The sequence below is a fragment of the Bombus flavifrons genome, chromosome 18, assembly GCF_040668555.2.
Source record: "Bombus flavifrons isolate JBK064 chromosome 18, iyBomFlav1_principal, whole genome shotgun sequence".
Taxonomy (NCBI): Eukaryota; Metazoa; Arthropoda; class Insecta; order Hymenoptera; family Apidae; genus Bombus; species Bombus flavifrons.
In genome coordinates, this window is record NC_138459.1 from 4,602,538 (window position 1) to 4,626,613 (window position 24,076).

At 31.6% G+C, this 24,076-nt stretch overlaps 7 protein-coding genes and 1 non-coding gene across 18 annotated transcripts in view; 5 read left to right on the forward strand and 3 right to left on the reverse strand.

Annotated features, from left to right (window-relative positions):
- Positions 1–39: 39 nt before the first annotated feature.
- LOC138188949 (uncharacterized) lies at positions 40–642 on the forward strand. Its single transcript, XM_069131072.1, has 2 exons — positions 40–328; positions 403–642. Exons 1-2 carry the CDS (start codon positions 191–193, stop codon positions 592–594), a joined length of 330 nt encoding a protein of 109 aa, XP_068987173.1. The 5' UTR covers positions 40–190; the 3' UTR covers positions 595–642.
- Positions 643–800: 158 nt separating this feature from the next.
- LOC138188947 (mitochondrial import inner membrane translocase subunit Tim17-A) lies at positions 801–2,259 on the reverse strand. 2 transcript variants are annotated; one of them, XM_069131070.1, is made up of 2 exons: positions 2,027–2,259; positions 801–1,470 (listed from the first exon to the last, which is right to left on the reverse strand). In XM_069131070.1, the coding sequence occupies exon 2, from the start codon at positions 1,453–1,455 to the stop codon at positions 976–978; it is 480 nt and encodes a 159-aa protein (XP_068987171.1). In that variant the 5' UTR covers positions 1,456–1,470; positions 2,027–2,259; the 3' UTR covers positions 801–975. The 2 variants fall into 2 exon arrangements, with proteins under 2 accessions (XP_068987171.1, XP_068987172.1); XM_069131071.1 differs by lacking the exon at positions 2,027–2,259 and adding an exon at positions 1,728–1,857.
- A 219-nt stretch (positions 2,260–2,478) lies between these two features.
- Positions 2,479–4,626, forward strand: LOC138188945 (tropomyosin beta chain). Its single transcript, XM_069131067.1, has 5 exons — positions 2,479–2,654; positions 2,950–3,267; positions 3,355–3,579; positions 3,692–4,003; positions 4,326–4,626. Exons 2-5 carry the CDS (start codon positions 2,956–2,958, stop codon positions 4,548–4,550), a joined length of 1,074 nt encoding a protein of 357 aa, XP_068987168.1. The 5' UTR covers positions 2,479–2,654; positions 2,950–2,955; the 3' UTR covers positions 4,551–4,626.
- A 188-nt stretch (positions 4,627–4,814) lies between these two features.
- TRNAV-AAC (transfer RNA valine (anticodon AAC)) lies at positions 4,815–4,887 on the forward strand. The gene has a single exon. It is a non-coding gene; the product is annotated as a tRNA-Val (tRNA).
- A 682-nt stretch (positions 4,888–5,569) lies between these two features.
- Apid1 (apidaecin 1) lies at positions 5,570–7,566 on the forward strand. 2 transcript variants are annotated; one of them, XM_069131068.1, is made up of 11 exons: positions 5,570–5,729; positions 5,832–5,924; positions 6,047–6,130; positions 6,213–6,293; positions 6,380–6,460; positions 6,547–6,627; positions 6,714–6,794; positions 6,881–6,961; positions 7,048–7,128; positions 7,215–7,293; positions 7,430–7,566. In XM_069131068.1, the coding sequence occupies exons 2-10, from the start codon at positions 5,838–5,840 to the stop codon at positions 7,257–7,259; spliced, it is 702 nt and encodes a 233-aa protein (XP_068987169.1). In that variant the 5' UTR covers positions 5,570–5,729; positions 5,832–5,837; the 3' UTR covers positions 7,260–7,293; positions 7,430–7,566. The 2 variants fall into 2 exon arrangements, with proteins under 2 accessions (XP_068987169.1, XP_068987170.1); XM_069131069.1 differs by having other exon boundaries at positions 7,434–7,566.
- Positions 6,847–9,666, reverse strand: LOC138188943 (protein AAR2 homolog). Of its 7 annotated transcripts, none has more exons than XM_069131064.1 (7): positions 9,385–9,664; positions 9,218–9,299; positions 8,931–9,133; positions 8,752–8,867; positions 8,523–8,676; positions 8,170–8,445; positions 6,847–8,108 (listed from the first exon to the last, which is right to left on the reverse strand). In XM_069131064.1, exons 3-7 carry the CDS (start codon positions 9,116–9,118, stop codon positions 7,700–7,702), a joined length of 1,143 nt encoding a protein of 380 aa, XP_068987165.1. In that variant the 5' UTR covers positions 9,119–9,133; positions 9,218–9,299; positions 9,385–9,664; the 3' UTR covers positions 6,847–7,699. The 7 variants fall into 7 exon arrangements, with proteins under 7 accessions (XP_068987165.1, XP_068987164.1, XP_068987160.1 ...); XM_069131063.1 differs by having other exon boundaries at positions 8,931–9,161; positions 9,385–9,663; XM_069131059.1 differs by having other exon boundaries at positions 8,931–9,142; positions 9,385–9,659.
- A 219-nt stretch (positions 9,667–9,885) lies between these two features.
- On the forward strand, positions 9,886–15,810 carry LOC138188942 (putative leucine-rich repeat-containing protein DDB_G0290503). Of its 2 annotated transcripts, XM_069131057.1 has the most exons (15): positions 9,886–10,087; positions 10,243–10,405; positions 10,695–10,765; positions 10,860–10,998; positions 11,094–11,271; positions 11,334–11,435; positions 11,526–11,879; positions 11,948–14,152; positions 14,224–14,338; positions 14,410–14,614; positions 14,694–14,880; positions 14,955–15,113; positions 15,174–15,326; positions 15,400–15,492; positions 15,574–15,810. In XM_069131057.1, the coding sequence occupies exons 2-15, from the start codon at positions 10,361–10,363 to the stop codon at positions 15,801–15,803; spliced, it is 4,236 nt and encodes a 1,411-aa protein (XP_068987158.1). In that variant the 5' UTR covers positions 9,886–10,087; positions 10,243–10,360; the 3' UTR covers positions 15,804–15,810. The 2 variants fall into 2 exon arrangements, with proteins under 2 accessions (XP_068987158.1, XP_068987159.1); XM_069131058.1 differs by lacking the exons at positions 9,886–10,087; positions 10,243–10,405; positions 10,695–10,765 and having other exon boundaries at positions 10,875–10,998; positions 11,104–11,271.
- Positions 15,811–17,697: 1,887 nt separating this feature from the next.
- Positions 17,698–24,076, reverse strand: part of LOC138189113 (uncharacterized) — a 73,459-nt gene continuing 67,080 nt past the window's right edge. For both annotated transcript variants that reach the window (XM_069131264.1, XM_069131265.1), the window contains exon 7: positions 17,698–22,577. In XM_069131264.1, the coding sequence (XP_068987365.1) occupies positions 22,479–22,577 (99 nt within the window). In that variant the 3' untranslated portion in view covers positions 17,698–22,478. The remainder of the gene's footprint in view (positions 22,578–24,076) is intronic.

A 24,076-nucleotide genomic window follows, 5' to 3' on the forward strand; every position in this document is an offset into this window, starting at 1 on the left:
CAAGTTGGTAACACTGAAATCCATTATGAAAACCATAACCTTCAAACGTTAAGTTACAGGTTATTAGTTACATAGAATGAATTTTTAAAATTATGTGAACTTAATACTTTAGCGTATCTTGTTACTATAAAGTTTGCATTTTATTATTGATTTCGTTAGAAATAAAAATAATAAAATAACACTACCAAAAATGGCGACTATCGATGATTTTAGCAATATAAAAATAAGTACCAGCGATTTACTCGTTTTTCAAAGAGAATTAATACAAGAAAAAGAACTTCTTCAAAATATATTAGCAAAAATTGATGATCAAATAAGTAGTCTGCAGGTAAATATAATATTTACAATTCCTTTTTTATCTGTTTTAATATTGAAAAACATTTCATATGACAAAATGTTTAGGTGGAACAACTTCATTTATTGGGATTAGTGAACAAAAAATTAAAAGGTACAAAAACCAAGTCTCCTCCACAAAGTACCAAGTATCAGTCAACAAATGATAATCAACAAGATTCTACAAGCAAATCGTTAGACTTAACTGTGCCCTCAACTTCCAGGTATTACGAGGAAGAAATGGAAGATGAAGATGATTAGAATAAGATTTTAACTTAAGAAAATTGTATTACATTAAACTATAATGATAATTTAGTTAAATCTGATAATTTATTTCCTTTACAAATAATGAAACTAAATAGTATGTCAATTTATTTTATAAATATGTTTCTCATTAATAAACTTCTACTATATTTATGTTAAGTGTTTTATCTTATTAACAATTCAATAGAAGTACAAAATTAGAATTAAATAGAAACCAAACTATTATTATATTTCTTAAATCAAGAGACTGAATTGTCTATACAAATTTGATGTACTGGCAATATGATAGGTGTCAACTACTATTGTTTCAAAAAATATGAAACATTTGTACTTAATTAGTTGAGTGTAATTTAAAATATATCTAGATATTTATAGGTTTTACGATGGATGAGTTTGTCTCAGATGGCCTGGATCTTCAGTGAATGATGGAGGTTTGAATTGTTCCGCAGATAAACGGGTAATAAATATTCCTACACCTTCTATTAAAGCCAATAACACTCCTCCAATAATTGCACTACCAGCCATGGCTGGTAAACCATTTCTTGCTGCTAATATTCCACCAGTAGCTGCTCCACTGATAATAGAGTTCCATGGGTCTTCTTTCTTCCTAAGATGAACCAAAGTACAATCTATTGTAGAAAACATACCACCCCATAATGCAAAATTTCCAGCAATAATAGGAGACTTTTGCTTAATAGCTATAAGGCTTCCTAGGACTCTTTTGTTTATTCCACTGGGTGCATTACGAAATCCTTTAATACTTTGAAATACTGCACCACCAATAGCACCCATGGTAAATGCGCCACCACAGTCATCTATTATACGCCATGGGCATGGTTCTCTTGCGTATTCTTCCATTCCTTAGTTGATATTCTGTAAGAAGATTTATTTATTTATTTAAAACACATAATTTTTTTTGTACTAACAGTTGCAAATAATGATAATAACTATCATATTATTATGGTTTTACGACATTTTATACATTATTAAATAAATGATACATGTATGTATGATCGTTGTTATCAAGGAAAAAAGAAAAAAAAGCAAGTACTTAATCATTAATTTATACAATCATGTATAAATGTTTAATGTGTTTTTGATTTCATGTAAAATGTATGAAAAAGACTCACTAAAAGTAACCTATACTGCTAGCTCTTTTGAATTTTATACTGTCAGTAATGTTTCTGGAGCATTCTTTTTACATTCAATTTTCCTATAGAAACATGTTACGTAAAAGCAATATATCTATATGTATTTAAATAGGAGAGATGAAGAGACGTGGGAAAAGTAATATATGATTATAAGTGAGGTTATGGAACTAGATCTCGTGCACACTCGATTAATATGTACCTAACAATACGAAAGATTGCAGTGCATTTATAAAAAATCTTAGTCTTATCATAAAAATAAAATCTTTTTACATATTTACCATAAAATTTGTTTCAAATAATTAGAATGCCGAGGAAAAAGATGCCTCGAGCGCGACACTGTGGTGAATGTAACTATGTTAATGAACCTTCATACAAATAAAAGCTTTTTTTTTGATTATGTAAGAATAACGAGATGTCTATCAATTTAGTGTAATAAATGACTTTTCGAAAACAATTGAGATATATTTTATCATTTCGTTAAATTATTTTTCGTTTACACTTTTCATAATTACGTTCGAATTCATTTGTCCAAATAATGCATTAATTCTGCCTCACAGTGCATGATATTTCGTAATGAAACTGCTGTAGTAATATCTTCTCGTATAGATATATTTTATTTCCATAAATAATCGTACAATCCAGAACATCCTTATAATTCGAACGAATAATCAATGACAAGTTTTATGTCATATACTTGCTTTAAATACAATACGACTAGCAGTTTATTGAATGCTAGACTGGCACACGTTTACGATAGTTTAAAATAGAACTAGCAGACAATGTCCAAAAATACATCATACTTTTCATTAGTCCTGGATATCCAGTCGCTTTTGTGTGACAAGAAGTTTCGTATTTAAAGGGAAACATCATTTTTTAACACGTATTCCATTGTATTTTAAGTTCCCGGTAATTAATAAAATCAATCTTATAACATAACTGACGATCCAAAGCTACGACTCATATACTAGAACTAAATTTAAGTAAAACAAATTATACGTAACATTTTAAAATTTTGATCGTCACCCAAACAGTCAATAGACTATAAAACTATAAGAATAGGAAATTATTTTGTGCCTAACGATGAAAATTATTTGACCAGTTAGATAATAATGAATACAGTGAAAATACATCAGAAACAAATTCGCTTTTCCTCTGTTTCGTATGCTTCGTGTGCAACATATAAAAGTGACGTTTCTTGCAGATAAAAATGTCAGACAACGAGAATCTTAAATCAACCACCGATCCAGACTCTTGTCTATCTGAAATGGCAAAGTCAGGTCAACAAGACAATGTAAAAGATACACCAGTCGCCACGGTAGAAAGTCAAAATGCACCCATGCAAGATATTGACTGTAAGATTTCGCATTGTATAGAAGATCAAACAATACAGATGTCCGCAGAGGAAGTAAACGCGATTAGCGTTGAAGATATGAAAATTGTCTGTGAAACTGTGAATAAGTCTCTAGAAAAAAAAGTGGAAGACAGCACAACATCTGAAGCGAAGCAAAATGTGTCATCTGTGAGTTAAATATTTCTACATACGGATAATAATGGAACTTAAAATAATCAAGTGTTAGTTCCGTAAAATTGTGAATTCTTTTTGCAGCCAAATATTCCGGAAATTCAGCAAGAAACGGCCATAGGCGCCGGAGATATTTTTTCCGTGACAAAACAAGACGGAAATGCTGATGTTGAGAAACCGGAAGAGCAAATTGCACTTACTGGTATGGTCGATTCGATTATACCGGAAAACGATAAATCAGTAATAGGAAACGATAACAGTGTAATTGAACACGAACTTTTAATATCGAAATTAAAAGAAGAAGTGCAGGTAAAATTTGATATACAAAAACAGAAAAGATTAATGATAAGTAATAAGTTTTATGAAATCTTAATTTCTATGAATGATAATAAAGCTATGATAAATTCTTTTCTATGTACAGAAAGCGGCTAACGAACGAGACTCTTATCAAAAGAAGTTGGAAAGTGCAGAAAAAAAACTGACGGAGTTGCAGGCGACGTACGATGCCCTGCTGAAGGGTGAAGGTAACGAGGTCATGCTTCGTCGAATGGTGGATCAGTTAAAGGGTAAACTTATTCAAACTTCGCTGCAATTGGAAGATCGAATTCGTACTGTGTCTAATCAGGAGAAGCAAATTAGCGCATTGAATAATCAGGTGGCTTCACTGAAGGAAGTAGAGTCTCTCACCAGAAGTCTGTTGCAAATTCGTAATATGGAAGTAAAGCATTTGCAGGTAATTAGTGAAATATAATAAGTAGTATGTAATCAGTAAAATATGATCAGTATCATCATAAGGTCTGTCAATCGAATGATTATCATATTTAACCCCTTAACCTACGATTTACGTTCGAGAATTTTGGGCCGATTTACGTTTGGTCCGATCATCTACTACGGGCTATGCCCGTAATATTTACGTTTGGCCCGATCATCATGCTACGGGCTATGCCCGTATTTGTAGGTTAAGGGGTTAAGACAATTTGATTAAATTATTCAAAGAATTATATTTTTAGAAACGACAAAGAAAATAAAGTGAATATTTATTGCCATTGTTATAGGCAGAGGTTGATGACATGGAAGTCCGAATTTCTGAGGAACGTGAACGATATAATACGATGATTAACAAAATGGATGCCGCGGTCAAATTAAATGCAGATTTGAAAAAAGAATACGAGACGCAGCTTTGTCTTTTCCGAGATTTACGAGAAAAGTATGAAGAGAAGGTTTCATTATTATCAGAAGAGAAACGAGCCCTTGAGGCTAACGTACAGTCTCCTAAATAAGGAAGTACCTTAAACTCGCTGAATTGTTTTGTAATTATTATAATTTGTATAAAATAGAAACTTTGTTCGGAAATAATTTACGGCTACATATTTTTATACCTCCTAACCTACTCCTTTGCTGAGAATGAGTGAAATTATAGATATAAATATATTTGATATGTGTTTTAGTAGAGAATTTTTAATATATACATACATAAAGATTAATTAAAAAATACGTTGCAAAAATTATGAATAAATTAAAATTATAGAAAGCACCTTCCATCTGTTTCCGTGGTGTAGTGGTTATCACATCCGCCTAACACGCGGAAGGTCCCCGGTTCGATCCCGGGCGGAAACATTTTTTTGCAGAAAAGCAAGAGGGAATTAAACAATTCACAAGATCAGTAGAGGTTCCTGTCACATAAATTTGACTTATCAGAATATTATTTTGGTTGTAATTTAGAAAAATGTTTAAGCCCTGAGGAAATGTAAAACTTAAAATACTAGAAAATCCCAGAACGAATAACATAAATAATTATAACAGATTAGAAAAAATAAATCATTTGTAAAAGTAAAATGGATTTTCCAAGAACACAAGGAAGAGAAACTTATGTTTATTCTTATTATCATTCGCGGTAATTCCCTCTTGCACTGGGCTTTATGTATACATGTGTACTTTCACAAATGAATAAGAACACATTTGGTGCGCCTTAACCAAACAGTGCACTTCGACTTATGATATGATACAATGATTTAAACAATTTTATATAGTAAAGGCTTTCTTTTCAAAAAAATGCTAAATAGCCTGTGATAGTATTTTGTAACAGCCGATAAAGATACCTAAAATGTAGTAAATATAAATATGTGCTACTGTTTTAATCTAATGGAAAAATATGATTGGACTATAAACTTGACTTGTATAGTAACAGTAAATAGGTTGTGAAAGAATAAGAAAGAATGGAAGAAGAATTCATAACTTTGCTGGAACAACAACATGACTAAAGGAAAACTAGAATAAAAAGAGATTTTCGTTATCATGCGTGTGTTGTGCGCAGTCGGTGATTCCCAAAGTATTATGAAGCCTTGAACTTTCACGCAGACAAAGACTGATACGTCTAACAGTTTGTATAAATACGATGCAACTCAGTACATTCGATATCAGTGACTCCTCATTCAGAGGTCTGACCACTGGTTAATCAGGTAAGATACACACCATATATATACCAGTAATTATTTTATTAAAAAATATTTCTAAAAATATTCAAAGATGTGCACGCAACTAAATTACATTATTTCATATAGAAAATCATGAAGAACTTTATCTTCGCCATTCTGGCTATTACCTTTGTGGTAGCCGCATCTACCACCACAATCCCAAATGCACGTAAAACTGAGGTAATATTAGAGAATATGTCCATAGTTAATTAGAGCAGATATACTTATTCTAAAAATTACATGATAAGAAAATAATTGAGTCAAGTATGAGAACCAATATTAAATCGTTTTTCTTGCCACAGCTCCGTCGTCGTCGGGAAGCTGGACCGGAACCAGAACCAAGTAATCGACCACCCCGACCTATAAGTCTCCCACCAATTAATCCTGTAAGTATTTAAATATCAAAATTTCAATATTGATGCACAATGACAGTGTACTATACTAAATTTTTTGGTAATTTTTATCTAGCGCCTTCGTCGTGAAGCTGATCCAGAACCGGAACCAGGCAACCGACCAGTGTATATTCCACCACCACGTCCACCACATCCGGTAAATATTAATTGGATATCAATCGTTTATATGATAACTGTCGATAGTAGGGTTGTTTGATTAAATTTAATTTTAACTCTCCTCAGCGCCTTCGTCGTGAAGCTGATCCAGAACCGGAACCAGGCAACCGACCAGTGTATATTCCACCACCACGTCCACCACATCCGGTAAATATTAATTGGATATCAATCGTTTATATGATAACTGTCGATAGTAGGGTTGTTTGATTAAATTTGATTTTAACTCTCCTCAGCGCCTTCGTCGTGAAGCTGATCCAGAACCGGAACCAGGCAACCGACCAGTGTACATTCCACCACCACGTCCACCACATCCGGTAAATATTAATTAGATATCAACCGTTTATATGATAACTGTCGATAGTAGGGTTGTTTGATTAAATTTGATTTTAACTCTCCTCAGCGCCTTCGTCGTGAAGCTGATCCAGAACCGGAACCAGGCAACCGACCAGTGTATATTCCACCACCACGTCCACCACATCCGGTAAATATTAATTGGATATCAATCGTTTATATGATAACTGTCGATAGTAGGGTTGTTTGATTAAATTTGATTTTAACTCTCCTCAGCGCCTTCGTCGTGAAGCTGATCCAGAACCGGAACCAGGCAACCGACCAGTGTACATTCCACCACCACGTCCACCACATCCGGTAAATATTAATTGGATATCAATCGTTTATATGATAACTGTCGATAGTAGGGTTGTTTGATTAAATTTAATTTTAACTCTCCTCAGCGCCTTCGTCGTGAAGCTGATCCAGAACCGGAACCAGGCAACCGACCAGTGTACATTCCACCACCACGTCCACCACATCCGGTAAATATTAATTAGATATCAACCGTTTATATGATAACTGTCGATAGTAGAGTTGTTTGATTAAATTTAATTTTATCTCTCCTCAGCGCCTTCGTCGTGAAGCTGATGCAGATCCGGAACCAAATAACTGAGCAGTGCACATACATCATCCAAACATCATATCCGGTACATATTAACTAAATATTAATCGGTTATGTCATAACTGACAATATATTTCCTATTGAAAGTTTTTATATATAGTATTATATAATATAATGTAATGGTATCAAGCGCGATGTAATGTGTTTAATTTACTTTTTAGCCAGGCTGAATGTTCATTAAATACTTGAAGAAGTATTCATTATTTCCTTAATATACCCGAGGCGAATTGAAATATTTTAATCCAATACTCTGTAAGATGTACTTAACGTCACAATAAAATTGGTTGTTATTTTAAAATGTAGGAAAATTTGTATTTATCAATCCTTATTTATATATATAAATATTACCTATATGTACAAGAAGTAAGAATATACGTTTTATATTATACATTTTACAACTGTATGTTTGCACGAATTACAAATATACAAGTCTATTCTAACGAAACAACAACCGGCGCTTCATCTTCAGTTTCTTCCTGCAAATTAGAAAAATCCCACAAGAATTTTGTAGACAATCGTCCGCTAAATCTCGTTGTATAAGATTTTAAACGTCCATCTAATTCAGAATTCATTTCAATATTTGCGAACAATTTGCGTAAATTTTGATAAACAAAATTATTATTGGCTACAATGTCACAAAGTATGTCTTCAGGTACGTGCATCAATTGAACTTCTAATGCTTTCATAAATTCGATGTAAATTGCGCGACGTTGTGATATCGCACAATCGGCTCCACAAATAAGAGATACAAGTTTCTTCCAATGTTCAAAGGCATCAAAACTTTGTCCAACAAGAAAACAGACAAATGCCAACTCCATTTCACCAATTATCTCTATGGGACTGTAAAGATATTAATCGTAGGTTATAAAATTCTGGAACAAATATTTAACTAATTACTTACAGCATCAATTTCTTAAGAACAGTATCCAATGCATAACTCGTATCCAAAGAGTACTTTGTAATCTCAGTTGGTGATGCTCCATCTGGATATTGCTTACAAGGTATTTTTGAAAGTCGAAGTTCTGTTCCAGGCTTAGGTTTCATATCAGGAAGAAGCTCATTTTCCTTCTCTTCTATGGTAATTCCACTCCTCTTTCTTCTTTTCGAACTTGATTCTCCACCTCTTGGTCTTGCAGCATCAGTGCAATATTCTAATTCTAATGCTGACCTTACAAAGCTGAAATACAGAAATTTGTTAATAAAAGAATAAATATAGCAAAGACAATTAATAATTTATAAAATTTATTAACATACCCACATATGGGTGAACAACGTTCAACAAGAGGAGGGGTAATATGATTTGTTAATTCCTTCCATTGTTTCCATATATCATAAGGGTAACATCCTAGAAATCTATCTAAATCTTTCAAATTGCTCTTGTACCTTTCAACCGTTTCTTCTTCTATAGCTTTGTATGAAAAATTAGATTTTATTAATAGTGAAGTCTTTTAACAATTTTCTAGTACATTAAGTGCTATCATACTTTCTGAACTTAAATCTTCTTCTTTTGCATCCCAACGTTTCACTAGAAATTCAGACTTTTTAAATATATGAAAAAAGCCAACTTTAGGTGTTGCTTCTCCAAATTCATCTACAGCACTTAAAGAATATAAATATATAAATATTATGTTATAAATAAGAAAACATAACTTACAAATTTACCTGTAATGTACATAATGAAATCCTGGTGGGATCATTTTAATCCCTTTAAAATTATCTACTGTATTCCAGGATTTTAAATCAATACCAAACTCTGTGCCAACAGGTACATCCAGCATAACTAATGTAGCACCTTCAACGAGAAGCCTCTGGGCTAGAATTTGATCCATTTCTATTCCTTTGCTTCCCATGATTAATTAATAAAACTGTAAAATCTGAGTAATAAATGGTTTTCTTCATATATAAATCGTTTACATTTGTGTATTACTACGTTAGTACCAAGCATTTACCTAAACAATTGGAAAATAAGTTTATATTTATTTACTGGAGTAACAAGATATAATATATATGAACGTTGTTGAATAAAAGGTGCTAGAAAGATATTTTATTTCCATCTTTAAATTAATAGTTTACAACACTGTTACTTCCAAATTAATATAAAAATTTTGCAGTTTACCCAAAATGTTCTTGTAAACGTTTAGTATACACAAACGGTCAATCTGTCATCCTATTTTCTATCACGCATGAACAATGTATTATAGAAAGGGAACCACTCTATACGTATACATACAATGTACAACGTAGATTATTCCCTTGTTAACTGGCTATCGCTGCCCCCACCATTTCTAGGAAATACATATGTACATACTTTTATTTAGCTTGTACCGAGCTTCAAACCTGTTTTATATAAAAACTATAAACTTTAGATTAGTTTAATTCTATTTCTTTATCAATTCTATATCGAAGCAGAATTTCTGACATAAGTCATTCCTTACTAAGGGAAGTTGGACTAGGAATGCTACATGTATACAGAACCATCAATAATGTTTATTAATTTCAATAACAAATCACACTGACTCAATTCGACATTTACCATACGAATTAATTAATTCTATGTAGTGTAGTAATTAGTGGAATATGGAAGGAGAGAAAAGAACGGCATCATAAATGAACGGAGTGAGACGATGCGCAGAATTTAACAAGAAAGCGCGCGGCAGATTTCGAGTGTATTGAAAAGTCATAATTGTCATATTGTATCTTGAAAAAGGAAATATGTATGTATCTATATTAAAATGTATGCCTGATATAATATAATAATATTAAAAGTTTATTATTATGAAAACATACAAAACTGCGTGAGCATACAAAAACAGTTAAAGGTAATACTTTTAAAAGAATACTTATTAATATTATTAATTTATATATATATATATATATATATATATATAGTACGTATAAAAATCTTTTACGCACCTGTATATAATGTCGTTACATTATATGGAAATTTTAACATAATTTTTATCATAAATATTAGGGTCCTTAGCCGGAATGGTAAACATCAAGCTGAACACCGCATAAACGTGTTTCTTGATCGGCATTCAAAAATACAAATAATTTTAAAACAAATAGTACTAATTGTCATTTTAATTACCATGGACGATAATCTTTCGGATTTGAAAACAGATGAAACCGCTCAAGTGAGTATTTTATTCTCAGAAGTTTTTATTTTAAATCGAATTTAATAGTATCGACTATTTAGGTTAGTTTGAGGTTATAATACCGTTTAATTCTATGTTATTAGTTAATAAAAAGTTAATCTGAATTCTAATCAACCTTAATGTAAGACTTTAGTCAAATGAAATGCATCACTTTAATACGAGTTTAATATGAAATATTTACTAATAAAATTTATAGTTATTGTTATGACATTTTTAAATTCTGATTCTTAATAATTTTAATTGTCGATTGTTATTTATTTCATTTAAGGAGGATATTTCCAATGTAGACAAACTAACGCAGTCCTATTTATTGTTAAAAAAGAAAATTGCTGGAACTCAGTAAGTAAATTAACATATTAATCATGTATTTTTATGTGTAATACTTGCATCTGTCATAATTTTTAATTAATATTAACGAAATGCTTATTTTTAGTGAATTAATTAAAAAATATAATGATAAAACAAGAGAATGTGAACGATTAAAGGAAGAGGTAGATACAACAAATAAAGATATAAAAAATGCAACATGTAATTATAATTCTGCTTTAGCAAAAGTTATTAAATTGGAACTTGTAAGTAAAAGAATATATGTAAATATAAAATACTTATCCTGCAAAATATTATCTTTCTTCCTCTTAGTCATGCATTATTAATATATAATTCTCAGCAAAATACAGAGTATAAAAAAAACATTGAAACTCTGACTACACAAGTAAATGAAGCTAATATCAAGGCAGCAGCTGATCAGCAGCATATACAACAATTAATATGTAAAATAAAGGACACAGAAGAAGATCAAAATCACAAGATAATACAATATGATTTAGAAAAATCCTCACTTCAAGGTAATTTTATACAGTGGATTTAAATATTCTATGTAGCTTAGTAATTTGATTATCTCTTGCAGTAAGAATCAAGGAATTGGAACAGGAGTTAAAAAATGTAAAAAAATCCTATGATACAAAAATGAAAAAGATGGAAAAGAAAATTTCTGTAAGAAATGAAAATAGTAAGTTAATTTAATTGAAGAATTAATATAATTGATTTAAAAATATTTTTTAATAATAGTTTAATATTTTAAATCTAATTTATTTTATAGAACCAAAGTTACAGGATATTGGAACTAATACACCGACTAGAAAGACAATAATGCGAAATCCGGAAGTCGCAGATAAAAGCGTATTAACCGACGATTTTTATAATATCAAGGATGTCTTATATCCTATATTTTGTGACAAGTGCAATGTTCTGTTAGATCCACCTCCCCTTGAGAAAATATGCAAAATTATGAGCAATTCATGTCCAAAACTTGTTGAAAAGATTCCATCTCCACCAAAAAGATTTCCATCTCCACCAAAAAGATTTCCATCTCCACCAAAAAGTTTTCTATCTCCACCAAAAAGTTTTCCATCTCCACCAAAAAGATCTCCATCTCCATTACAACCTTCAATAGGTACACATTGAAATATTTACAGTATTCGTTTATATGAAATATATTTTAATAATTTTATATACTTTTAGATATAAAGGATGGACAACGGTGTAAAACTGAAACTTTGTTAACATTATCAGACACTTCTTCGCAGCATTTACCGAATCAGAACAGTCGTGTAGAGTTTATTCCAACAAGTCTGTTAACGCCCCATACGATTTCGTTAGGTCGCTCGGATTATTGTAATACTTTTCCTCCGACATCGAATTTAATAGATCCAAGTACGTACTATATCGGATCGACGCCACTTAATCCGTTATCAAGGACAGATTCGAATACAACTAATCAGAATAATCATTGTGAGAATATGGTTACGCCTTCGTTATCGATTATTTTGTCGTTACAAAAAAGAATCGATATGTTGGAAATGAAAATGAAAATGAAGGAGAAATTAAATAAAAAGGGCTTAAATCAAAACAATAGCTGTTGTCAACATCATCATCTAAATGCTTGTAGTATGTATGATATAAATAATTCTACGCAATTTAATTTCAATGAATTGAGAAAACTGATGGACGCTTACAGAAGAAAAGAAACAAAAAAATCTAATGGGCATAAAACGTTGAGGAAATTATCTCGATTAAAATGCAAAAGATTACAAAATGTGCATACTGGTTTTTGGAAAATTGAATCAATTGTTAATAAAACTGAACGAACTTCTCTTAAGGAAAAGCCTAAGAAGTGCAAGTATCGACATTCGTTTCTCAGAAAATCTGATAATTTGTTACATAGTACAGAAGACATAGAAGAGTTGACTGGTGGCAGTAAAACAAATATTAATGTAGAATCTAAAAGCGTATTACGTATAAGAAGATCTAGCTTGTCTTCGAATTCTGATCATGCAAATAGAAATGAAGCTGAAGCAAAAATAGTACGAAATTTGGTTGAATGTAGTAAGTCAGTAGGAGGTGAAACCGATTCAGAAATATTATCGGATTCTATTGAATTTGGTAAACTGATCCGATCTGAAGCAAATACGGACATATATTCGACACTAACAGAGCATAAAAGCGCGATGGAAATAAAATCTTCTATGGAAAATGAATCATGTTCTATTGAGCATATTAAACCGGTAAACGAATCACCGATAAAAGTAGTACACGTATCACATTTAGTAAAATTGAATAAATCAATTGAAAAAACTAATACTTTAAATACAGACATGTCAGAAACGCCACAATCTGATAGCTTAATACCTCAGATTAAAACAAATAATTTTAATACTCGCAGTTCTACAAAGAAAAGGAAAATAAGTGAAAGCGAATTTAAAAAATCCGGTATTCGACCAAAGTTGTTGAAAAAAATAAAAAATTTAAAGAAGAATAGTAAAATCATGAAAACATGTCAAAATGTGTTGGAACATGAAGATATGCAGAATTATGAGCATGAAAATGGTAATATATCTGAAAAACAAAAAGGTTTAGACAATAATTCTCGAGTAGTCAAAAAGGATGATTACATACCTAAAAAGAAATCTCGCATTGCACACGTACCTAAGAACACAATGATCAAACAAAAGAAATTAAACAATGTTCCAGAGTTCAAGAAACAATTAGTAAAAGATTTAGAAAATGCCAACTGTACTGATTTAAATGAATTGGAAGGAGATAATAATGAGTTGCAAAAACTTTGTGGTAATAATATACAAGAAACTCAATTAATTTCTTCGAAGGTACATTCTAGCAGTATTGAAAATATTGTAGGAGATGCTGTTCACGAAATACCAGTTACCGATATTAAAAATTTATTAAGTAATGTAAAAAACAAGACATGTGGACAAGATACAAACATAACATTCAAAACAAATAGTAGGTATAGTCTATTTGATACTACACTCAATACTAATTCTTTGGAAGGGGTAATCGAATTAGATGAGAAAAAGACTGATTCGAATAAGAATGACGAGCATTTGAAACATGTATGTGAAAATAATTCTCTAGATGTAAGAGAAATCAACAAAACAGATAGTACGAGCAAACAAGAATTACTAAATTTCAATGACAAGTCTTCCACCACTGATACTTTAGAGATAAATGATATAAGTGAAAGGAATTTATGTACTAAAGAAATAACACGCACGAATGTTTGTATTACACAGGAAGATTCTGCTATAGAACACGAACTAAAATCATACTGTCTACTTAAAATATTGCGAGAACATATTAATAATAATCCAACTAAGAAGAATGAGAAAATGTGTAATAAAAAATTTTTACATATCGGTCTAATGGCAGGTAAGATAATTTCTGCTAACAGACTTTTTAAAACATGTGGGATTATCTAAAATATGCTTTATTTATTTTAGATAAATTCGTGAGTAAACAATTGCAAAGGCTGGTAGATAATGATTGGCAGAATTCCATACATTGGGATGTGATTGAAAAACTGAAATTTACCTGTAGTTCTCGTATTATAGCAAAGTTAGTATCACATCATATTTGTAATTAATTTTTAACATGACTAATTACTAACATATACCATATGATTTTAGAGGTATTATAGAATTCTTAAGCACAGAACAGGAACATAACAGAAATTTAGATAATAGTTATACACCGCCTGCACCATTAATGACAAAAGCACAACAAAGAATAGCAGCATTATTAATTGACCTAGAAAAATCAGTTCCCACTGTATTTCAATTTGTTCAAGTTGGCATAGAGTACAAACTTTTTAGACTTAATCAAGGAATAGAGGTTTGACTTTTCCCTACTATTTTCATACGTAATGCAAAATTAACGAATGCAATTAACAATTAATTAATTTTATGTTTAGAGATATGCGATAGAATCTCTTGCTAGAATGTATACGGTTTTAGCACGAATTAAGAAGGATCGAGAAAAAGTGAGGATATTTTGTTGCGATGCTTTGTATTGTTTGGGAGTTCATGCAATACTTATTTTATATACAGTATTCACTTCTTGGCCAGAAGTATTTCCAAATAACGAAACAAGTACTAATAGTATGTGTAATTTTTTAAATCATTTCAAAATCAAATTTTTATTTCGTTATTGTAACTATTTATTACGTATACAGGATTATTGCCAAAATGTATGGCACATTTAATTATGGCGCAGCAAGCTATGGACTATCCTAAACTTTATGCCTTAAAAAATTTGATGTCAATGTTCTACAAATATCCAATGGGAACATTATCGAAAGATTTGCTCAAAGAACTTTTAACTGCACTTCAAGGTAAGAATCAATTATAATACTTTTGATTTATTGCCTAAATATAATTTGATCAATTTGTAGAAAGAACTGATAGTGAAGTAGAAATCGCTATTATACTTCTTGCAAAAAGAGAAGGAACTAAATGGACGCACACAAACATTATTAAGGGTGCACTGTTATCTATGATAATTAACGAGAAATTTCCGAGCACATATCGAGCGTTTTCTTTATTAGGTAAATTTAAAATTTAATAAACTCCATTTAAATATTTAAATTATAACTTCCACTACAATACTTGTAAATGCAGGTAATTTGATGCGTGTATTCCCAATAGAAGATAAAGATAATGTAGTTGGTCAAATTGTAGGACAACTGTGTGATTTAATCAATTCCGATAAAGGTATACTGTTATTTATTTTATTCGTGTTCTAAATGTAATAGAAAATTCAGTTATTAACAAACAATTAATATTTTTAACTAGGATCAGATGAGCAAAAAGAAGGAGTTTTCTCGGCATTGTTGAGTTTATCCAGGCATAAATTTGATGAAGTGATACAGAATACATTAAAGTGGACTCCATCTATGCCATTGCATGATCGAACCATGGTACAGATCAATGGATTATTTAATACGCGTGACCCAGATTTTTGGAGGGCTTATTTAAAAAAAAACAAACAACTGTTCGTTACTTTGGAAGAAAATAAAACGTAATGCATAGCCTTTTAACCTCTTACGTTCAAGAATTTTTGGCCGAAAACGTAAACAAGCTATTATATATTATATTCTATAGTATATTTGGCCCGATCATCGTACTACGGGCTACGCCCGTAGTTGTAGGTTAAGGGATTAATATGAACAAATCGGGAAATCATGTGATATTTATTGTAAGATAATTTAAATTATTCAAAACTCTGAATTTTTCCATTATTCTTAAACATATTTAGGTTTTTCCGTTAAGGTTACATTAATCTCGAATTTATTTAATTTTTCTTTTAATCAAAGATCGTGTTATTCTATTAATCACGGCAATTACTATCAGTTCTTTTTATGACATTTTATTGCATGATCCTATAAAACAGAAATAATGTTTCCTTTGTTATTTCTGCATGCATAGTTTAAAATTGTAACAAATTACTGACTCTTTTAACTGATTCTGAAATTCCCTTTTTTTATTTGTCAAATTGTATGATACTTTAAGTGATAATTTTTTTAAGTATTGTAATATGTATGTATATATTATATGTGGCATATAGAAGACTATGCGAAAGAGAACTCCAACTGATAACATAATTTTGATAAGCCAAAGAAGCCATTTCGTATGTGAAATACACATGCTTCCATAAACTGATTAATGAAGCTTTGTTTGCATTTAATGTTTTATGTAAATGTCTTTACTTTCTATTTCCTTTTATTTTACTACAAGTAGAATCAGGGAATAGAAAAAAAATCATTTTGTTATGATATAATGAAATAAAAAATTGATTTTCTACATTTTGTCTTTCGAATAATAATTCCCTTAAAATATTTTAATTAAAACTCAGATAAAGGATTTAAGCTGTTTCATATCGAGTAAATTTCAATTATATAATTTTTATTATGTCATATTTTTCAAACACAGGAGATACTAGCAAAGATGTAATAAGATGAAATATTAATTAGATCAACTGAATATTTATAATTAAATTATAATTAGGGGGTATATGTGTTTATATAGGTCGATGGTTCTTGATCTGCATAGCCTTAATGTTTCTTTGAAATTCCATCTTGCCAGTCATGTATGGATGTTACAAATTCAGCTTTTAATAACTCCAACTGTTATCATTATTTTTCCACTATTTCACTAACATTTAAACTAGTATCACTTTAGCATATCTGACACCAAACAAACGCATTGCATTGAAGATAAGAATGCCATTAAAGTGAGATAGATGCTGAAACATCAGACCAGTTACCACAAAAAATTTGTAGGTTCGCGAATTGCTTAATGTTATTCCAAATTTAATGATTCTTTGAACAATTTGTCATTGAATTAATATACACAGACACTAATTCAAACACGAAATATTTTAAATATAACACTTTTCGATGCGTAGATTACACGTATCACGGTGATCAAATCTACGCTGGAACTACTGCGTGATCAAATTCGAAAAATAAGGTTTAAATATTGTGCTCTCTTTGGTGAAACTTAGTACGTCATGTTTATATATATTATTTATATATATTATATTATATTATATATATATATTATATATATATATGTCATTCTTCAGTTCTTTTACTTTTTCCTTCTTTTAAATACAAGGATAAACGTTCTAGAATTTTTTAAACAACTATAATCACGTATTTGCCTGACGTATTATCATCTAATTGTAAGGGAAGGGACGCGAAGGACAGTGGCGCAGCCTATGGAACAATCAGTGAAGAATGGCGGGAAAATGTTTAAAGTTTAAAGGATGATTGCAGCAACATGTACGATCTCGCTTATTTATACTACTTAACCATTTCGGGAAACAAGAGTACAAGTTTTTATTCCTTTCAATATAATAATAATCGTAATAATAATAGATAATAATAAAAATAGATAATAATAGCAATAATAATAATAATAATAGAAATAATAATAGAAATAATAATAGCAATAATAATAATAATAGTAATAATAATCAACATATCGTAAGCTTCCATACGCAGAGCACGCTAAGTTAATACATGTACATAGTTTCTTTACAAAAATAATAACAATGTTTCGATGCAACATTGCGAATCCAATGATCAATCTCTTCTAGCTAAATGACACTTTAGCAGCATTTTTCCTTTGGATAGATAACTCTTGTTAACTATATTATCCTCGTTATATTCGTTCATTGTTCTTACCGTTCGATTTTTTCGAAGCAGATCATACACGCGTTATCCGCGTGCACACCGCTCCTTTCTCTCTATCATTTTCTTTCTTTCTTTTTTTTTTTCATTCTTCTTCACACATTTTTATAAATAAACTACCTTTATTTTGTCAGTTAATCGACATTGTCTTTGGTACATTTACAACGAACAGCATATATCGCGACAGAAAGTACGGATTTGGTATGTCGGACGGGGTACCTACCATCCGCCGTCATAAAGCGCACGCAATTCACGAAAGAAAGAAACAAATTTCACTTGGAGACCTTTCGCGTGTCGTCTGAGCGCGAAGATTTCCGTCCGGAAATTAAAAATTAAAACAAATAAAGGAAAACAGAAAGAAAAAAGAAAGGAAAAACAGAATATTAAGAAGAAACGGAAACGGAAAAGCAAGAAGCAAACAAGAGAAAACAAAGGAAAGAAGAGGGGATACGAACGGGCTGAGCGGCGGTCGCCGACGGTAGAGTTGACCAGTCGTCGATCGCAATGATCGCGCTCCACTAAGAATTTCGTGATTCCAGTGTCCTCGAGTTGATTCCGATCGACCGGTCAGTGGAACAAACCATTCCCGTCGGGTCTCTCTCTTACGATAAGACCTCTCTGACCACGCTGACCCAAAAGAAAAATTCACCGAAATTTCTTCGCGTCGTTTAGCTGTTTTTCTTTCTCTGTTTCTTTCTCTTTCTCCCAACCGAATGCAACGTATCCTTCTCGTGTCTGCTTTTTTTCTTATTCTTTCCCTCCCTTCGGTTCTCTTCTTCGTCTTGATCTTCGCGATACACGGCTACGGCGCTGTCTGATGTACTAAAATGCTACCACTGTCTACGCTTAAACGATCGCTAAGTCACAAGCCCAAGTCATTGCTCCCGACGATGATTCTCTTTGATTTATTTATCTTTTCTCTCGACAAAAATTAAAGTCATGTTTTCCCTCGATGACTGATAGGGTGTAAATTAAAAAGAAAAAAAAAAAAGAGAAAGATCGTGATCAAGCAATCACTCGGTCGTGACGATATTTTAACGTTTAGAAGCTGACAATCGAAGTCTACCTACGAATCTTTTCTCTTGCGATCGCTCCCGTATAAAACGTTTCGAAGGTCCTACGTGTTCAACAATCTGCCATTCGTTGCTCAATTTTTCGGAATCAGCGGGTTCGAGTAATCGCTCTCACGATGCACGTTGATGCGTTTCGAAACGCGATACGATCAGTTACGAAGAATTACGAGGAACCGGCTACGATCGTTAGAAGCGATTACTCGAACATTCAGTGGAACAGTGTTTAGAAGTCGATTCAACGATTGTTGGTTCGATTGCATCAATTACTACGTTGCATTTATGGAAAGAAACCTGTGTGCTGGCTGACTGAATTGTAGGAAAATGGCTTTCTCGATTGAAGAACAACGCAGATACTACGATATTCAACGAATGCCTGTGCGATGTCGGAACGCAAGCTTTTTATCGAGTCTTATGTGATTTTCACAGGCGCACTTGCGTCGGAAATTGCGTGCTTTTTCTCTTCGTTCTTTTCCTTTTTTTTTTTATATAACTTTTTCTCTCTCTCTCTCTCTCCCTCTCTCTCGTTCGTTCGTTTATAAATAATAAGTGTGTGTCCTTAAAAATTATCGTGTTAACCAAATAATACGCGGTAGTATTAGGAATAAATTGATTAATCGTGGTTCGATAATAATAATAAAAGGAGAATAATTAGATGATCGCAACTAATGATCGTAAATTAGTAAGTTAATAATAATAATCGTGGTAATTAATAATTAGAGGAAAGAAAATAATACAAGAATAAATTAGGAACCAAGTACAAAGTTACGAGAGAAGTAAGATCGGGGAATAATTAAATTAGAGCTTTTCCATATTCACGCTACGATTTCTTCACGATAATTACGACTATTTATAATAAATTACAGCGTACGGTTATGATCCGAATTCGTGCCCGTAACAGAAAATAAAAAAAAAGAAAAGAAATACACATTAGGCCACCTAGCTTCACGCGTTTCTCGTCTCGGAACCTATCTCGTTTTCTAATTCTACGTACGTATGCATATTCTTCGGTTTTCTCCTTCGTTTCTTTCTTTTGACTCTTCTTCCCGATTTTCGTTGTCCAGAAAGATTACCAGCTCTTACTGCATCTCTATGACGTTTTGTAAGTCATTCAAGTTTTGAAACTTCATAACGAAAGAGAAAACACGAGGCTCGTGGCCGAGTAAAGAAACGAAAGCGTCGTCCGGTCATGATCGCGCGACACATTATTCATACACGTTACACAAAAGTATACTAGACGTTTCATTTTCTGTTTCTTCAAAGCGTTTGGAAGCTTCTTCACTCCACGGCACAGTATCTACAAATGTACAAATCATCATCGAATACAGGATCGATCCTTGCAGGGTGTTAGGTTATGATCGACCAAACAAATAACATATCGTGCTTCTTCGTGAACTTTATAAGATGGCGTCGCGGTAGCGTTCGACAACGATCGTTTTAAACGAATCCTCGACTCCTTTCAAAATTCAAAAGAAGAATGGAGATAGTTCTATTGATTATATTGGGAGGAGCACGCCGCGCGAACAATCGACTCTGTCATCCGGTCGACTCGTTGCCCGATAAATTTATTTGTCAATAGTCACCGTAAAGAAATGGGAACTCGCTGTCGACCAGCGTCGTCATAATTGTAGTTTGTCCGCTACAACGGCCCAATCTTTCTTGGGATAAATTTAACGGAAAACGAATCGGCTGGCCCTATGTGGATAATTTACTATTTACAAGAAGAGAGGCGAGAAACAGAGATTTGCTGTGCAGCGCGCTCGATTCCGATCTTAATCGATCGATAGACACGATCGCTATCGACGCCACCGCGACTCGTGCATTCGTCTTCGAGAATTCAATCGATTTTCATCGACGATCTAACGAATATTACAACGAGGCTTACTTTCTTTTCGCTAGGTTTTAACGCCGCACAGAGACACCATCCTCGAGTTCCTTTTCTTTTCTTTTCTCACCATGTTAAGGCGTTCACAATCACCAACGCCTACCACCCGAATTTAAATTATATTACGAATTTAAATGAAGTTACACATACGGCATTGTGCGGACAAAAAATACATATACTTAACGAAAACTTTCCAATAAATAATTACGTCTGTATTGAACGAACATTTTACAGTGAAACACACTTATAGGATCAAGTTTTGGCCCGTCACGCGAATCAACGTTGTATTATCGCTGTGACGCATAACCTTTCGTGGCGATTCGGCACATTGAAAGAAAGAAAACTGAACGACAGAAACGGTTAGAATTTTCGAATTTCTTCCCTTCTGGATCAGCTAGTGTAGAAGAAGAGAAATTGTCTGACATCCAACGATTTAGAACTTCGAATGCTTTGCATCTGCTAACGCTTCTGATACGTGAGTCGTTCCATTTTCCGCGTTTCAGTGGTATTGATTTATAAGAAACTTGTGCTGAACTCGGAACTTGCATCGAAGGATCGATTTCTGCGTGAGGATACGGAAAAAAGAAGCGAACGAAATCGGACATACAGTAAACAGGAGTTTGTGGAAAAGGAGAATAAAATAAAGCAGTGAAATCGGGGGGGGGGGACTTATTTCCGCGCGTTTTCTCGATTACAATCGAGAAAATATATTCTACGACGAGCAACGTTTCTACTTAGCAGAGGATTATCCGTCGAAACTTAACTGGTACATTTATCTTAACCGATGCTAATAACGTTATGTAATTATTCTCCGGTTATTATTGTCTGCTCTAAACTATCTCGTATCTTCGATAGGAACAAATTACTTATGCTTCTTCTCCGTTACGTTCGCGCTAAATGCTTCTTTTCTCTTCTCCTCTCTCTCTCTCTCTCTCTTTCCTACTTTTTCTTTCTATTAAGAGAGTCACCTATTCAGCAGAGGCTTTATTTTTAAGCTTGCCTTCTTGTCTACTTTCTTGTCCTTTGTTCTTCCAGCTGTTCAGGTCCAGCTATTTAAAGTTACCGGCTACGTACTTCCTTTTTAATCCTACGCTTTTCTAGATTTCGTGCGAATCATCGATCCCGAGGATCCCGGTCCACGTATCGATTTTTTCAGCTGCCAACGAGATCGTCTCTTGCTGTCTTGCCAACGAGATCTTCCATTGCGAAGAAACGCACCGCTCGAACTCGAGCTAAACGATCTTCCTCTTCAAACGATCCTTAACGATGCAAGAAACTCGTCGACCGGATAATTCAGGCACAAATAAACATTGAATTACGACGAAGCTAGGCTCTTCAAAGTTGCACACGATCGTCGAGCAATACGTTCACAATGGATTTTTTTTCTCTCTTCCTTCCTCTCTGATACGTCACCGCGAGAACGTAGTCCATGGACGGAGACAGAAAGCAGCTGGGTGAAAGTGATTCCCTTCCGTCGACGTGGTGTCGGTGATTTCTACGCTGGACGCCTTGGTTCGTGTAGTGGAATTAGGCACCGCACTGACTCTATCATTGATTGGAGCGTTTGCCTTCGTTGATGGACGCCATTCTCATTGACTCCGCTTCCGGGCAGTTCCATCCGGGCATTCTCGTCTGCTCTATCGCCGCCTGAGAACACCACAAACGAAAGGTTTTTAGCGGACAAGTTTTTACTTTCTCTAATCTATCATTCTATGTAATATTATATATATGTATATATATTAATTAATTAATTAATTAATTAATTAATATATATACATATAATATATATTAATCTTATATAATATTATTATATATAATATTAATATATATATATATATATATTACATTATATATATACTATATATATATATATATACTATATTATTATATATATATATTAATTAATTAATTAATTACAATATTGATTATAATTATTATATTGGTAATTTCCATTTTTTTGATAAATATAATTTTATAAAATTTTATGAATAATTTATTAATTTTTATAGCTTTTAAAATTTAAATAATTTGATAAATTTTTTTAAAAAATTGGATAAAATTGGTAAATTTTTATAAAGACTGGAAAATACTGGGAAATTTAGTTAAAAAATTGGGAAAAATAGATCTTATATATGCGTATATATATATTAATTAATTATTTTATTATAATATTGATTATGATTATTATATTGGTAATTTCCATTTTTTTAATAAAAATATAGTGGAAATTACTATTTAATTTTATAAAATTTTATGAATAATTTATCAATTTTTATAGTTTTTAAAATTTAAATAATTTGATAAATTTTTTTAAAAAATTGGATAAAATTGGCAAATCTTTATAAAGACTGGAAAATACTGGGAAATTTAGTTAAAAAATTGGGAAAAATAGATTTTATTATATATGCGTATATATATATTAATTAATTATTTTATTATAATATTGATTATGATTATTATATTGGTAATTTCCATTTTTTTAATAAAAATATAGTGGAAATTACTATTTAATTTTATAAAATTTTATGAATAATTTATTCATTTTTATAGTTTTAAAAAATTTTAATAATTTGATAAATTTTTTTAAAAAATTTGATAAAATTGACAAATTTTTATAAAGACTGAAAAAACTGGGAAATTTAGTTAAAAAATTGGGAAAAATAGATCTTATTATATATACGTATATATATATCACTTAATTATTTTATTATAATATTAATTATGATTATTATATTGGTAATTTCCATTTTTTTAAAAATAAAGATATAATGGAAATTACTATTTAATTTTATATAATTTTATTAATGATTTATTAATTTTTATAGTTTTTAAAAATTTAAATAATTTGATAAATTTTTTAAAAAGATTGGATAAAATTGGCAAATTTTTATAAAGATTGAAAAAATTGGGAAAAATTGGTTTTATTATATATAAGTATATATATATATATATATGTTTATAGATCTATATATATATATTTAAATAATAAATTGAAAAAAAGTAATTAAAATATAACTAATTATATATATACAACAATTTATATAAAATATTATTATTTTTAATTCTTGAGATATACAGGGTGGTTGGTAACTGGTGGTACAAGCGGAAAGGGGGTGATTCTACGCGAAAAAAGAAGTCGAAAATAT

Coding starts and splice junctions, on each gene's coding strand:
- LOC138188943 (XM_069131065.1), bottom strand. CDS start 9,118: ATGGGAAGCAAAGGAATAGAAATGGATCAAATTCTAGCCCAGAGGCTT. Junction 8,868..8,930: donor TTTCATTATGTACATTACAG/GTAAATTTGTAA, acceptor ATATTCTTTAAG/TGCTGTAGATGAATTTGGAG. Junction 8,677..8,751: donor AGAAGATTTAAGTTCAGAAA/GTATGATAGCAC, acceptor TTTCATACAAAG/CTATAGAAGAAGAAACGGTT.
- LOC138188945 (XM_069131067.1), top strand. CDS start 2,956: ATGTCAGACAACGAGAATCTTAAATCAACCACCGATCCAGACTCTTGT. Junction 3,268..3,354: donor CGAAGCAAAATGTGTCATCT/GTGAGTTAAATA, acceptor TTCTTTTTGCAG/CCAAATATTCCGGAAATTCA. Junction 4,004..4,325: donor TGGAAGTAAAGCATTTGCAG/GTAATTAGTGAA, acceptor CCATTGTTATAG/GCAGAGGTTGATGACATGGA.
- LOC138188949 (XM_069131072.1), top strand. CDS start 191: ATGGCGACTATCGATGATTTTAGCAATATAAAAATAAGTACCAGCGAT. Junction 329..402: donor ATCAAATAAGTAGTCTGCAG/GTAAATATAATA, acceptor CAAAATGTTTAG/GTGGAACAACTTCATTTATT.
- LOC138188947 (XM_069131070.1), bottom strand. CDS start 1,455: ATGGAAGAATACGCAAGAGAACCATGCCCATGGCGTATAATAGATGAC.
- Apid1 (XM_069131068.1), top strand. CDS start 5,838: ATGAAGAACTTTATCTTCGCCATTCTGGCTATTACCTTTGTGGTAGCC. Junction 5,925..6,046: donor CAAATGCACGTAAAACTGAG/GTAATATTAGAG, acceptor TTCTTGCCACAG/CTCCGTCGTCGTCGGGAAGC. Junction 6,131..6,212: donor GTCTCCCACCAATTAATCCT/GTAAGTATTTAA, acceptor ATTTTTATCTAG/CGCCTTCGTCGTGAAGCTGA.
- LOC138188942 (XM_069131057.1), top strand. CDS start 10,361: ATGGACGATAATCTTTCGGATTTGAAAACAGATGAAACCGCTCAA. Junction 10,999..11,093: donor AAGTTATTAAATTGGAACTT/GTAAGTAAAAGA, acceptor TATAATTCTCAG/CAAAATACAGAGTATAAAAA. Junction 11,272..11,333: donor AGAAAAATCCTCACTTCAAG/GTAATTTTATAC, acceptor TATCTCTTGCAG/TAAGAATCAAGGAATTGGAA.